Raw genomic sequence first — 14,823 nt, 5'->3', positions numbered from 1 at the left:
ATAGATAGATAGATCCCAAAACTGCTTCACACGCTTGACGTTCTCTTCCCGTCTAAGTGGGCGGTTCTTGGCTAGAATAATCTGGCCCAGACCGTATGCTGATTCTCAAAGGTTTGGCTCAGTCAATCTACTCAGCACCTGGCTCAAATAACCAAATCACAGACCCAAATGCACATCCTCATTAATGTTTCATACTGTTTCTGAGACATTTGCTTGTGCATAATTTAACACATTTCTTTGGAAATATTGTTTGCAGCTAATGCTTGAGCTTGGCAGATGGAGCTTATATCCTCATGGCCCTCTTTAACCAGTTTTTCTCTCTCATGTTTTCATACTAAACCTCACAAGAGTTACAAGGGACGCCATCATCATTACGGGATGTGCCGATCCTATTCAGATGTTGGCGAATTTGACTGGAAAAAACATGAACTTTACTCATAAAGCAGATTACCATGATTTGCTGTGAAGAAAGATTACTGGCAGGAACTGTGTTAATAGCTTAGGAATGCTGAGGAAATTATTACAGTAGAGAAATAAGGCCGGGGAACAGGAGACAATCATTACAGTTGAAATGCAGCTTGACAACTGTTTTAAAAGGCATTATTAGACCTTTTCCCATATGTGCAGTTAATGGTTAGAGCCTAATGGATGCTTTGGTCTTAAAGTGGTGCTGGAGTTTGGAGATGGTGTCAGATATAATAGAGATTAGCGGCCGATGTGGACGTACAGTAGGGCAGCCACTGTACAAACACAGCTCCACTAGTTCATTAAAAGTATTAAATATGTCTACCTCTGTTGGTTCACATTAAAAGCACATTTCATTTGGGCTATATTACACCATGGTTTTAGCATGTGATTTTTTTGCCTGTGGACAGAAATAATTTCACAAAACAAGTGAAAAGAACGAACCTCACACACTTCCAGAGACTGACATTTTCATGTATATACAGAAAAGTTGATGTTAAAAAAATGATGCAATTTTAACTGATAAATCATTTTATTTCTAATCATAACTTTTCATTGATTTTGACATCTTGGAGATGAGCTGTACTTTAGATCTGTAGATGAATTCTTATAAACAAGATGAAGTAAAATGTGTTCTGGCACCGTCGCTTACCTTAGTGTGGTCAGCTATGCTGTGGTAGTCGAGTCCAGCTTTGGATCGGAACTGTTTCTGACACTGCTGACATTTGAGTGCGTCCCGCAGCTACAAGAAAAAACACCACAGTTTATGATGTCAACATCAAATATCATGAAATCATGGATTCCAAATGTGACATTTATATTTCACATACCAATTATACTTGACTTGTGAACTGTGAAAGTAATTTGTAGGCATTTGTAGGTTTATTAACCTGATAATTATCCAAATATTACCTACCAGCCCCACACAGGAACTTTGACAATATTTGATTGATTTTGTTTGGTAAAGAGACAGAGAGAAAGAGAGAGAGAGAGAGAGAGAGAGTTATCAAGCGTGAGTGAATTAACAGTGTTCGGCAGCAGCGTCTCTACTAATTGCGAAACTGTACGTTTATCTGCTTCAAGAACAGCGGCATTTTTACCTCACTAGTGAGAAATGTCTTGTAGCTTTTAAGTTGCTAAACTATTTTATCGTCAGAGCAGCGCTGACAACACATTTCTGTGTGAGTGTGTGTCTGAACTGTATGTGTATGCGTTTGTGTGGGAGAAAGAGAGTATGTGCTTTCCGTACATAATAAAACATAATTTTGTGGCAAAAAAACTTGGAAATAATTTGTCGTTTTTATCCTATTGTTTACTATATTTATTTGCTGAGTCATTGTGTGTTTTGGTTCTTTTGCTGTTGTTGTCAGCTGTAAGGACCTTTGAAATAACTAAAATCATTTGGTGAGGTGATATGGAACTGTAATGCGGTCAACATTAGCCGTGCGTTTGTTTGTTAGCGAATGTTTACACTACAGTTCAATATCTGGGGTCAGTAAGTTTTTTAAGTGATTTTGTGGCTGCATTTATTTTATAAAAATACAGTAAAAATAGTAATATAGTGAAATAATATTACAATTTATAATAACTGTTTACTATTTGATTATATTCTAAAATGTAACTTATTCCTGTGATGGTAAAGCGTGTCACATGATCCTTCAGAAATCATTCTAATATGCTGATTTGATGCTCAAGAAACATTTCTGATTATTATCAATGGTGAAAACAGTTGTGCTGATTAACATTTTTGTGGAAACCATGATACATTTTTTCAGGATTCTTTGACGAATATTTGAAATAGAAATCTTTTGTAACATTATACAGTAAATGCCTTTACTGACACTTTTGGTCAATTTAACACATCCTTAATGAATAAAAGTAATAATTTCTGCATGGAAATACACTAAAAAATGAATGAAAAAGTAAGATCAATGACTATCATTTGAATAAATTTTCTTTGCCATAAAACGTCTTCTCCCTTAATGCCCATCACAGCCATCATTGATTTCACACAGGGCTGAGGAAGAGGCTAGAGAAACTACAATTACTCGTGACCCCGCAATAACGCAGCCGATCGATTCCCCTTAAATAGACATGTCATCATTTTTATAGAGTTGTGCTATACACTGGGCTGGCACCATTAGACTCTACTCCAGATGCACACTGGGTAGGGCCACTCATTGCATCGCTCTCACAGACGCTCAATCAATAAAACGTCCCTAATGACTCCCTCTGGCCTCATGCGCGAGGTCCCGAGAGAGAGGTGTCTAATTGCATGCCTGAAACATTCTCCTCTCCGCTTCCTCTGCGGTTTAGTTGTATAAACAACAGAGGGAGAGTAATACATTAAAGGTTTGATTCTGTCTCTTACGCCATGTCGGCCTCGTTCACAAAACGCAAGCAGAACAAATTTCTGTGTAAATCGCTCATGAATCCGTTCTTACATAAACCATCCAGATGAATTGAACGTGACAATTTACGTATGAATGTTTTTGCATATGATTTACATTAAGAAACTCTTTCTGCTTGTGTTTCATGAATAAGGCTTTGTCTTTCTTCATATGAAAGAGATTGTGCACATCTGCTACATTATGTTTGATGCATTTAGAAAACTGAGACAGATGTGGGGAGTGGAACTGTACAAACAGCGCAATCCACCGAAGTCCACAAGGGCATTTTGGGTAATTAATACCTGAGGGAAAAGACCTTCAGGTGGATGAGAAATCAGTGTAGATTCCTCATGAGGAATGTTGGAAGATATCTTGACTAGATATCTTCTTACGTGTACTAAGTTAGATTTCATGGTTGCTGAATAGAGTGAATTGGCTTCAATATCTTGAGGAAGGAAAACAAACCAATGGCTTTGGTTCAAATGTAAAGTGAGTCATTCTTCACCACCAAGTAGGTTTTCCAAACACACTTCCTGTTTGCTTTTTGTCCAACAGATCTTAAACTCCATTGGGATGGCATTGGGTTGGGATCCCACTGGTCGGGATGCCCAAACCAACACAAACTCCACCTTTAACCCTTAAATGCATCAAAATTTCACCAAACATTATTACATATTCGGGTCTTTAGTGACCCGGATCTATATCTAACACAGATGGCTCTCTAACTGCCGAAATAGTATAAAACTCTCCTGATATTTTACAATAACAAAATGTCTAACTATACTAAAAAATAAAATCATATTTTGTTAACTTTTGGAGCTTGGAAGGGTTTAGTTTGAGCAGATGTTTCATACCATCATCACTTTCCTCATCAGAGCTCATTTCCCAGTACATTCAGCATCTGGCTCATATTCGCCATCTCAAACATATTCTCAAATCTATAGTTTTCGACGTCTTCAAAATCAATATTTTGATCACTGACAGCTTCTTCACCAGACCCATCATCAAGTGACAGTGACACTAAGGCCGTTTTCAGACCTGTAGATCGTTTGCTTTGTTCTGAAAAAGGGACTTAATTTGTTACAATGTTGCGTTTTCTTCTTGTTCGGTTCACCTTCATAAGGCAACATTTTAAAGCGTACCAAAATGTTTTTCTGTAAGTCACATGTGAGTAAAGCTGTCCTCTTTTAGGTCAGAGTTTCCTCTGAGTCATCCATCAAGATGAATGAAAAAAATTCACTCCATAAGCTTATTGTGGCTTTATCTGTGGCTTTATCTTTAGCAGGTTCCGAAACGAACGTTCCAAACAAACCAGGTGTGAAAACGACCTGATATTTGATTGTGTTCAGTACTTGCTCTACAGTAAATCACTGAGTCATTTCAAGCTTTGCTGATGATTCTTGCTATTCTTTTGTTTTCTGCCTTTGGTAACTATGAGTGTATCAGACATTGCCACCTTGAGGAATAAAAGTGAATTGCAGTCATCGGAGATTCAATTTTTGTTGCGCAGAAAAAATATACCTACGCTATTACATAACTCGGGTCGCTAGTGACCCTATATAAAACATTAATTAGAAAACAGGCATTATTTTATAATTTGTCTTTTTCATGTTATATTGTTTATAATGAATAGATTGAGGAATACTAAGAAGGTTGATGTCTAACTTTCAAAAATGAATGAGGGGGAGGGTAGTAAATGGCGTAACGGTTTGCTAAAGACCCCAGGTATGTGTTTTAAGTGTTAAACTAATTGTTCCATTGGGAATGTTGAGAGTAATTTGTAAAATGATGTGTCTAAGGCTACGCTTATGTTGTCCAGGTGACCAGAGTGAGTCCTGACCTTCTGACAGATCTCCATGTGCTTCTTAAGACCGGGGACGGTCTTGCGAGTGACAACAGAGCAGGTGGGACAGACCACTTCCCCTCTCTCAGAGATGGTGTTCTGCCACTGGGCTTCAGCAGGGGGCACTGAGACAGAGACATTAAGATAAAACACATTTAAGATCACAATAATGTAAGCTACACTACAGTTCAATGGTTTAGGGTCGAAAAGATTTTTTGTTATTGTTTTTGAAAGTCTATGTTCATAGAGACTGCATTTATTTGATCAAAAATACAGTAAAAACAGAAATATTGTGAAAATGTTATTGTTTTATTTTTATTGTTATTTTGCTTTATATGAGTTATTTTGCACTGCAGAGAGAGAGAGACCTGAACTGATGGCAGCAGGTTCTTTTCTGGAGTGAGCTTGAACCGACTGCTTTCTCTGTGACTCCTCGGTGAACAGAGTCCCTTCCGCCCTCTTCATCCGACCTGCTTTTAACTTCTCCTCCACCTTATTCATTCCTGTACAGCACATTACAAATTACATTAAGGGAAAGCAGAGATCTCACAAGTCACAAAAAAAGAACACAAACAAGAACAAGGAACAAATGAAACTCTTAAATTCTCCTGGTGGTCAAAGAGCCTTGTTGTCTTGTGGTGCAATGTTTTTTGCACATGCACCATTGTAACTTTAACAGGAAATGAAACACTTCTAGAATAGACCTTATAGACCCCCTATTAGCACCAACAGGGGTAATTATTATCAAAGAGTATAAGGTTGATAATTATAAACACACAGCAGTAAAAAATACCACTAAAATATCAAGGAGTATTTATTGAATGGAGGCTTGGACTAAATTCTGAAAGTCAATGTCTGACAGATTTACTTCAGATTTAACAAACCTCTGACAACACACGCCACAGTGAGGCAGTCAGTCATGAAAAGAAGAGGTCATGGCAATCTAGTATGTCACTTAAGAGACTGTACTTTACATCCCTTAATGTAAGAGTTTGGCTTCTCTGAAGAAATTAATGACAGCTCAGGCAAAAATGCAGGAGAGACTAAAATAATAAGTCCATTAAATGGCCCTTTTTGTATAAAAATGTGCCTTACTGTAAAGTGTTTTAGGCCTAGAAGAGTTACTAATATCACATAAAATATGGGCTTAGAACCTGAAAAACACAATTACGTTTAAATCAATGGTGAATTTAAACATTTTTGAGTCTGAAGATGGACTGGTTCAATACCAAAAACCTTAAAAATTGAGAAAGATTCTCTGCAAGGCGTGTCATTGAGCATCAAGCAAGGTCTGATTTAAACATCTATCATGAATGTACAGTTCCACTGGGCCTTGTGGTACAGCTGCACCTCTGGGCTCAGTGGCCCCAAGATGCAGCTCCGCCTCTAGGCTTAGTAGGTCTTGTGGTACAGCTGCACCTCTGGGCTCAGTGGACCCAAGATGCAGCTCCGCCTCTAGGCTTAGTAGGTCTTGTGGTACAGCTGCACCTCTGGGCTCAGTGGCTCCAAGATGCAGCTCCGCCTCAAGGCTTAGTAGGTCTTGTGGTGCAGCTCCACCTCTGGGCTCAGAGGGCCCCAAGATGCAGCTCCATCTCTAGGCCTAGTAGGTCTTGTGGTGCAGCTCCACCTCTGAGCTAAGTAAGTGTGTGTAGTAATACTGTTATAAAATTAACAGATGTTTTTCTTGTTGACGTTGATTTGTTTGGGTTTAACTGCCATACTTGTTCACTGACTGATTCAGTTTTATATTTTTTATGGCTACAAAAATGTGCCCTCATAAATCCCTCTCAAAATCAAATCCTGAGGGCAAATATTGACCCTTAATAAAAAATGTTATTTACAGGCTGGAGGAACAGATGTAGGAAGAGGGATAGGAAGAGGGTGTATGTGTGTGTGTGTGTGTCAGGTTTTAGTAATTTACCGTGAAGGTTCATAAAGGGACAAAATAATCTTTTTCACATATAAAATGCCAAAAAGTAAAGGATTAAAGTTAGTCTATAGCAATGTTGGGTAAGTTGCTCTAAAAAAGTTATAAATTACTAGCAACAAATTACATCTTCAACAATGTAATTATATTACTTTACTAATTACTCTCTCTCTAAAAAGTATTGCATTACTTATTACTAATTACTTTCTAAATCCCATATCAACCTCGATCAGTTGAACAATACAAGGACAGACATGAAACTGCTCTTTTAATTATTTTTAAATAAATAATATAAAATTGCATAAATTATTCTTAAACTGACCATAGTATTTAAAGGGAGAAGGTTACATTAAAAATATACATTTTAACATTAGACGTTAAATTTGACTGCTTTAAACCACTATTGTTTTAAATAGAATTGTTCTATTGGTCTATACAGTATTTAATGCGATTACATCAGAAGTAACTGTAATTAAATCACAGAAATAGTACAGTAATTAATTACTTAGCAATGCATTACACCCAACATTGGTCTATAGTAATAATAATTCGCTTTAAGAATACAGAATTCAGACTTTGAGAACAACAGAATTTATCGGAGGTTGTATAAATTACATTATATAAAAACGTGTGTGTGTGCATGTGTTACCTTTCAAACCGAATGTTCCTGAAATAGACGGCTGTTCCCCGGTGAACTTCTTTGGAGTTTTCTGCTTCCTCCCTGGCTCAAATGGAGAAGAACAACAACAAGAGGTCAAACATCTCAATAACATGGCGAAGAGCTACATTCATGGTTGCTCTATGACAAAATGCAGTGCTGAACGTTTATAAGCAACTGTTGTGAGTTACAGTCTCATTAATGATGCTCAAATTTCAGCGCACCAAAGGCGAATGAGCACCTGCTGTTCCACATGCTGTGGTTCCTCCCGTGGAGAACCTGACACAGCTTCATGAACCAGTGATGGGAGCAGAGATCGGATATCCATTTCTGTGTGTTAGCATAGCCTTTGATTGTCAACTTATGTAGCACAAACACAGCTGCTCTAGTGCTTTTTTCTTGACGTTTCAGACAGATGCACACACACTGTCCTCGCCTCTGGCTCTGGCATGGAACAACAAACGAAGGGATCGTGTACCCAAACAAAGGCCATAAATAGCGGACTCGCAGCATGAGCCACGTCGCCGTCTCGACACACAGCGTCTCTGCCAGGCAGAGACAGAGACAGCAGCGCCACCAGGTACCAGAGAGACTTAATGGCCAGCAGCCCTCGGATCTCACACAGAGCACTTACACACTGCTGTTTAAAGGGCCAGGCCACCATTTCCTACAGATGTAGGGCATTCTGGGACGTGTTCATGAGAACTGTAATAGAGAACTATCCAAACCCTGGAAATTGCAGTACAGATTGAAGTACTGGGAGCTTCATCTTTTCTGGATGGTGGAACTTCCGGTTATGTATTACCAACAAGTTGTATTGCTCAGAGTGAAACTGCATTTGCGAGGGAAATTAAAATGTCATTGCTCATACAAATGCACACATATTCACTGCCAGCTACACAAAAAGTTATAAAAAGAATAAATAAATAAAATTAAATTTAAACGTATAATTTTATATTTACATGATTTTATATTATACATTTTAAATGCATTATTTTTTACATTTATTATTTAAAATCTATTTTTAAATTCTTTTAGAAACATTATTCATTACACATTTCTACACGTTTTGGTAAAGAACTTAAAGAATGTAACCTTTTTGCCCACATTTTCACTGGCAACAACACAAATAATTATAAAAAATTTCTTTAAAATTGAATGAAAAATGAAAAAATTTATATTTTCATTTTTATTTAATATAATTGTAATTATTTAAAAAATATATGTATAATACATTTCTACACATGCACAGTATAAAGTGTTATTTTTGTAAAGACCTTAAATAATGTAACTTCTATGCCTACATTTTCACTTGTAACAATTTAATTTAAATTTATAATTTTGCCTTCACATTTATCATTTTAAATTTATATTTTTTTCATTCAACAACACAAAAAATAATGAATAAAGAAAATGTAAAATTTTAGTTAAATTTATAATTTCATATTCACATTCATCATTTTAAATGTATAATTTTTTCATTTATTTAATATTTAATTTTACACATACACAGTATGATGTTTCTTTTTATGTTAAGTCATTATCACAAACATCACAAAACGAATTTCGAAAACTTGTCACTAGTTCATTAACTTCCAAGAAAAAGAAAAATTATAAAAGGATGTCTGTTTTCTAATTAATGTTTTGTAAGAACTGTTGAGGGTCGCTAGCGACCCGAGTTATGTAATATTGTAAGTATTATTTTCCGCTCAACAATAACAGATTCTCTGATGACTCAATAAGTGCAAAAGTTGAAAAGATAGAATTCATATCCATAAGTCACAGAAAAACAAATGTTTACATTTACAAGGCAAAAATATGCTTGTACATGATAAAACCGGCCAAAAACTCTCTCACACTGGCCTTAACTGAGATTCTTATAGTTATTGGTACTGAACAATTACCACATTCATATTTCATGGTATTACATGTGGTACTCCAAAGAATATCATGACATTCCCATGTCCATGGACAGGTGTTTGGGGTGCTTTCATGCACATCATGAATCTTAGTGTGTAGCAATCTTACTGTGCTTCATTCTCTCGGGGTCCTCCTCAGGGAAGGGTGGGGGCAGACTGTCCTCCTCGCTCTCACTGTCCCCGGTATCTAAAGACGTCCCCTGCTGCTGGGAGCTGTGCCGCTGTCTCCTGTCCGGCCTCTGGGGGGCGCATTCCCCATTCTGTAAGAGCTGCGACACCTCCTGGGTCTTCTTCACCTTGAAAAATACGGGTGATGGAGGGCTGTTCTCCATGGGCCTGAGAGGGAGCACAGGGAACACAGGCTATTAAAGTCAATCCGCAGAGGACTGGTACCATAGTAACCCATGAGGACTTCATCTGGAGCTTAATGATGGCAGTGTGGAAAACAAGTCATGTCCTGAAGCGATTTTTGCTGTGTCAAATATTTCAAAAAGCTCATTCAAATTTGCTGCAGAAATTAATTAAAAGTGGCAAGATGGAAAAGGGTATTGAGCTTTCAGACCTTTTTTTGGCATTCCCCTTCACAGGGGTTTTCTGCTGTTTGGGTTCGGACTTGGGATCGGATCTGGTCTCCAATGTGACTCTTTCTGGATGATTCCACAGCTTGTGCTTCTGAAGACGCACCTTGGTGGCAAATACAGCCTCACAGTACGGGCATCTGTGACTCAGCTTCTCTGCTATGGTCGCCTGAACGAGAGAGAGGGACACACACACACACACACACACACACACACATACACACACAAAAAGTAAGTTCAAGTGCTATAGGTCTTGGATTCAAGTCAAAATGACAGTGGGTATTTCCAAAGTTTCTAAAGTTACTAAAGTAGGTATTGGTCAAGATGGTTGACTAGTTAACCTGTCATTGACAAGTGAGGTCAAGTAGTTTGACTTTTATGTTTTTTATATTAATTATATTATGTTATAATTGTATATACACAGTATACCATATATATAATTGTTTATTATGTTTTTATTATACTTTATATACTTTTATTCAGCAGAGATGCATTGAATTGATCAAAAGTGACAGTAAAGACATTTATGATTTCTATTGCAAATAAATGCTGTTCTTTTTAACGTTCTATTCTTTAAATAATCATGTAAAAGATAATGATATATATATCACAGTTTTTTTGCGAAAATATTAAGCAGCACAATTGCTTTCAACCATGATGATGATAATAATAAATGTCTCTTGAGCATCAAATGTGACACTTGAAGACTGGAGTAATGATGCTAATAATTCAGCTTTGCATCAGAAATAAATTACATTTTAAAATACTTTAAAATAGCAACCAGTTATTTTAAATGAAAAATGTATTTAATAATATTACTGTTGTTTACTTTATTTTCGAGCATATAAAGGTCATATAAATGGTGAGCACAAGAATCTTACAGACCATGAAATATAGTGATGCACATGTATATTTTAGGTGTGATATATTTCTAATATATTTGTAAATGAGATCAATTTAAAGACTCCTAACAATGTTTTTTAAAGGTTTTAGTGTGCTGTGCTTAGCATGCTTAAACCCTCAAAGAAGTTGTGTCTCTAAATTCATCAAATTTGCCAACTTCAAAACAATTACCTTTACCTAAAACAAGCCTCATTTTAAAGGGCTTCTTATGATTGACTGACTGACCAGTTGAGTAGCCGTTCAAAGAACCTACTGATTTTAAATAAATATTTTTTTTACATAACTATTAATGAATGAGAGTTGGTAGCATACATTGATTTTGCAGCGTAAGAATGTGTACTTTGGATTTTAGTTCTTACCCCTTGGCATCGCTGATAGTGATATTTAAGTCCGTAAATACTGGGGAATTCCAACCAGCAGCCTGAGCTTGGACATTTCACCCTGGAACGACTCTTAAACTCCTCTTTCCACTGAACCATCATATGGGCCTACGTCCGGGAAACAAACAAACAAACACACACACACACACACACACACACACACACACACACACACACACACACACACACACACACACAGGCATTAGAAACTATTAGCAATCAATTACAGCCCTCTGTGAGATGTTCTTCCTCCAAATACAACAGTTGGAAATAGTTTGGAAAGTCCCTTTACTCCATGACACAAAAAAACACCCAAAATCCCAATCTGGCGTAGCTTCATTCCTTCATCAACAGCCAAAACGGATATTTTACAGCTTTACTCACAGGAATAATGCGCAGCTCCTGCACCTCCACACGAGGACGCCCTTTCTTCTTGCTCTCTGATTTCTCATTGTAGGAGGAACCTGAGAAAATATGAACATGAAAGAACATTCCCAATTTAACAATGTTATTTACATAATGTAATGTCATTTGCATGTGATTTTATAGCATATTATATGGACTTATTGTGATAAATTGTAGCAATTTATATATATAGTGTATGCTTTTATCCATTTCCATAACTTTTTTTCTCACATCTGTCATTATATGCTATTATTACTTGCTGTTAACTTTATTAGATTAGCATTAAACATCATTAAATTTCTTTTGTCAAGATTTTAGAAATACTGCATTTCTACAACAGCCATCGAATAAAATTCCTATATACCTGCGCAAGCATGGAGAAAATAATGGAAAGGAAAGATATAAAAAACGTACAGTATAAACCTGTTTTTCTTTTAAATATCATGCACTGAAAAATAAGAGCAGGAAAGTAATGCAAGTCAGTTATTTCATGGTAGTTTCTATGGAATTCCAAACTTATCCTCTCCTACTTAAAACACCTTAATTTTATCAAAGAGGAACCATTAACCTTACTTCAGATTAATGATTGGCTTAGAAACTCCCTTCAACACCAGTCAACATGGCAGCTCTCCATATGTTCCAGACGTTAGTGAGGCTGAACAAACATTTAGAGACACAGTCAATTGCAGATGCATTGTGCGTACAAATTAGTGCCATTGCTTATTTCATGCGAGTCCCAGGAGAACAGAAGATGATAGCATGTGTTGGCTTTCTGGTTGGTGGAGGTCACAGAAGGTTGCTGTAAATCCATACTAGCGGTGGCAAGGTCAAAACATTGAGCAAACGGCAGATAATTACACACTAATTCTCCATAGAGGCCCGCTGGCTTATGGCTGCTAAGCAACTATATAATAAGGACACTTACAAAGTGGCTTCAGACAAATTGTCTGCAGTGTGTGTGTGTGAGTGAGTGTGTGTAAATGAGAGTGGTAAAGGCCTTTCACAGACTAGAGTATATCAGCCATTAATCAACCATTTCTCTGACACGGCACTAGGAGGACACACTACTTGAGTTAAAGGGATGGGTCACCTAAAAAGGAAAATTCTCTCATTCACTCAACCTCATGTCATCCCAAAACCCATATGCTGTTATCAGTAAAACACAAGAGGATCTTTATTTTATTTTTTTCACACAACTTGTTTCTATACAATGACAGATCAAGCTTCAAATCAAGATGTTTATCAAGCTACACACACACACACACACACACACACACACACACACACACACACACACACACACACACACACACACACACACACACACACACACACACAAATATATATATATATATATATATATATACACTACTGGTCAAAAGTTTTAGATCGGTAAGATTTTTTTATGTTTTTAAAAGTAGTCTCTTCTGCTCACCAAGGCTGCATTTATTTGATAAAAAGCAATAGAAAAAAAAAAGAGTATTATTGTGAAATATTATGACAATTTAAAATGACTGCTTTCTATTTTAATATATTTTAAAATGTAATTTATTCATCAGATGAAAGCTGAATTTTCAGCATCATTACTCCAGTCTTCAGTGTCACATGATCCTTCAGAAATCATTCTAATATGCTGATTTTATGCTCATAAAACATTCATTATTATTTTCAATGTTGGAAACAGTTGTGTGCAATTTTTTTCCAAAATTCTTTGCTGAATAGAAAGTTCAAAAGAACAGCATTTATTTAAAATAGAATATTTTCTAACATTATAAATGTCTTTACTGTAACTTTTGATCAGTTTAACTCATCCTTGATGAATAAAAGTATTTATTTATTTTATTTCTTTCCCCCCAAAATAAAATAAAAATTCTTACTGACCCCAAACCTTTGAACGGTAGTGTTTAATGTTACAAAAGCTTTCCATTTCAGACAAATGCTGTTCTTTTTAACTTTCTATTCATCATAGCATCATGAAATAAAAATGTAAATAACTGTTTTCAACATTGATAATAATCAGAAATGTTTCTTGAGCATCAAATCATCATATTAGAATGATGCTGAAAATTCAGCTTTGATCACAGGAATAAATTACACTTAAATATATATTCACATAGAAAACAGCTGGTTTAAATTGTAATAATATTTCACAATATGACTGTTTTTGTTTGTATTTTCAATCAAATAAATGCAGCCTTGGTGAGCAGAAGATACTTCTTTTAAAAACATTAAAAATCTTACCGATCTAAAACTTCAAAACCCCTTATGATGCCAACGAAAAAGAGGACCGTGACGTCGCCCGGTATGGCGCAGCCGGGGCCCCACCCTGGAGCCAGGCCCGGGGTTGGGGCTCGTATGCGAGCGCCTGGTGGTCGGGCCTCCCCCCATGGGGTCCGGCCGGGCTCAGCCCGAAGGAGTGATGTGGGGCCACCCTCCCGTGGACCCACCACCTGCAGGAGGGACCGTAAGGGGCCGGTGCTAAGTGGATCAGGCGGCAGTCGAAGGCGGGGGCCTAGACAACCCAATCCCTGGGCGCGGAATCTAGCTCTAGGGACATGGAATGTCACCTCTCTGGCGGGGAAGGAGCCTGAGGTTGTGCGTGAGGTTCAGAGATTCCGACTAGAGATAGTTGGGATCACCTCTACGCACGGCTTGGGCTCTGGAACCACACTCCTCGAGAGAGAATGGACTCTTCACCACTCTGGAGTTGCCCATGGTGAGAGGCGGCGGGCTGGTGTGGGTTTGCTTATAGCCCCCCAGCTCAGCCGCCATGTGTTGGAGTTTACCCCGGTGAACGAGAGGGTCGCTTCCCTGCGCCTTCGGGTCGGGGATAGGTCTCTCACTGTCGTTTGTGCTTACGGGCCGAACGGCAGTGCAGAGTACCCGGCCTTCTTGGAGTCTCTGGGAGGGGTGCTGGAAAGTGCTCCGACTGGGGACTCCATCGTTCTACTGGGGGACTTCAACGCCCACGTGGGCAGCGACAGTGACACCTGGAAGGGTGATTGGGAGGAACGGCCCCCCTGATCTGAACCCGAGTGGTGTTCTGTTATTGGACTTCTGTGCTAGTTACAGCTTGTCCATAACGAACACCATGTTCAAGCATAAGGGTGTCCATCAGTGCACATGGCACCAGGACACCCTAGGCCGGTGGTCGATGATCGACTTTGTAGTCGTTTCATCCGACCTCCGGCCGTATGTCTTGGACACTCGGGTGAAGAGAGGGGCGGAGCTGTCAACTGATCACCACCTGGTGGTGAGTTGGATCCGATGGCGGGGGAGGAAGCTGGACAGACTCGGCAGACCCAAACGTACTGTGAGGGTCTGTTGGGAACGCTTGGCCGAATCCCCTGTCAGA

General features: G+C 38.1%; 1 protein-coding gene across 2 annotated transcripts in view; it reads right to left on the bottom strand.

Annotated features, from left to right (window-relative positions):
- znf512b (zinc finger protein 512B) overlaps positions 1-14,823 on the bottom strand; it is a 68,183-nt gene that overhangs the window by 17,985 nt on the left and 35,375 nt on the right. For both annotated transcript variants that reach the window (XM_081387651.1, XM_081387652.1), the window contains 8 exons: positions 11,448-11,527; positions 11,043-11,171; positions 9,765-9,949; positions 9,312-9,538; positions 7,275-7,346; positions 5,067-5,201; positions 4,696-4,823; positions 1,118-1,207 (listed from right to left, as the gene is read on the bottom strand). In XM_081387651.1, the coding sequence (XP_081243777.1) occupies positions 1,118-1,207; positions 4,696-4,823; positions 5,067-5,201; positions 7,275-7,346; positions 9,312-9,538; positions 9,765-9,949; positions 11,043-11,171; positions 11,448-11,527 (1,046 nt within the window). The remainder of the gene's footprint in view (positions 1-1,117; positions 1,208-4,695; positions 4,824-5,066; positions 5,202-7,274; positions 7,347-9,311; positions 9,539-9,764; positions 9,950-11,042; positions 11,172-11,447; positions 11,528-14,823) is intronic.

Source organism: Scardinius erythrophthalmus (assembly GCF_964197995.2).
Source record: "Scardinius erythrophthalmus genome assembly, chromosome: 15".
In the NCBI taxonomy this organism is placed as follows: Eukaryota; Metazoa; Chordata; class Actinopteri; order Cypriniformes; family Leuciscidae; genus Scardinius; species Scardinius erythrophthalmus.
The sequence above is the reverse complement of the archived record's forward strand: the minus strand, read 5'-3'. Positions and strand labels throughout refer to the sequence as shown.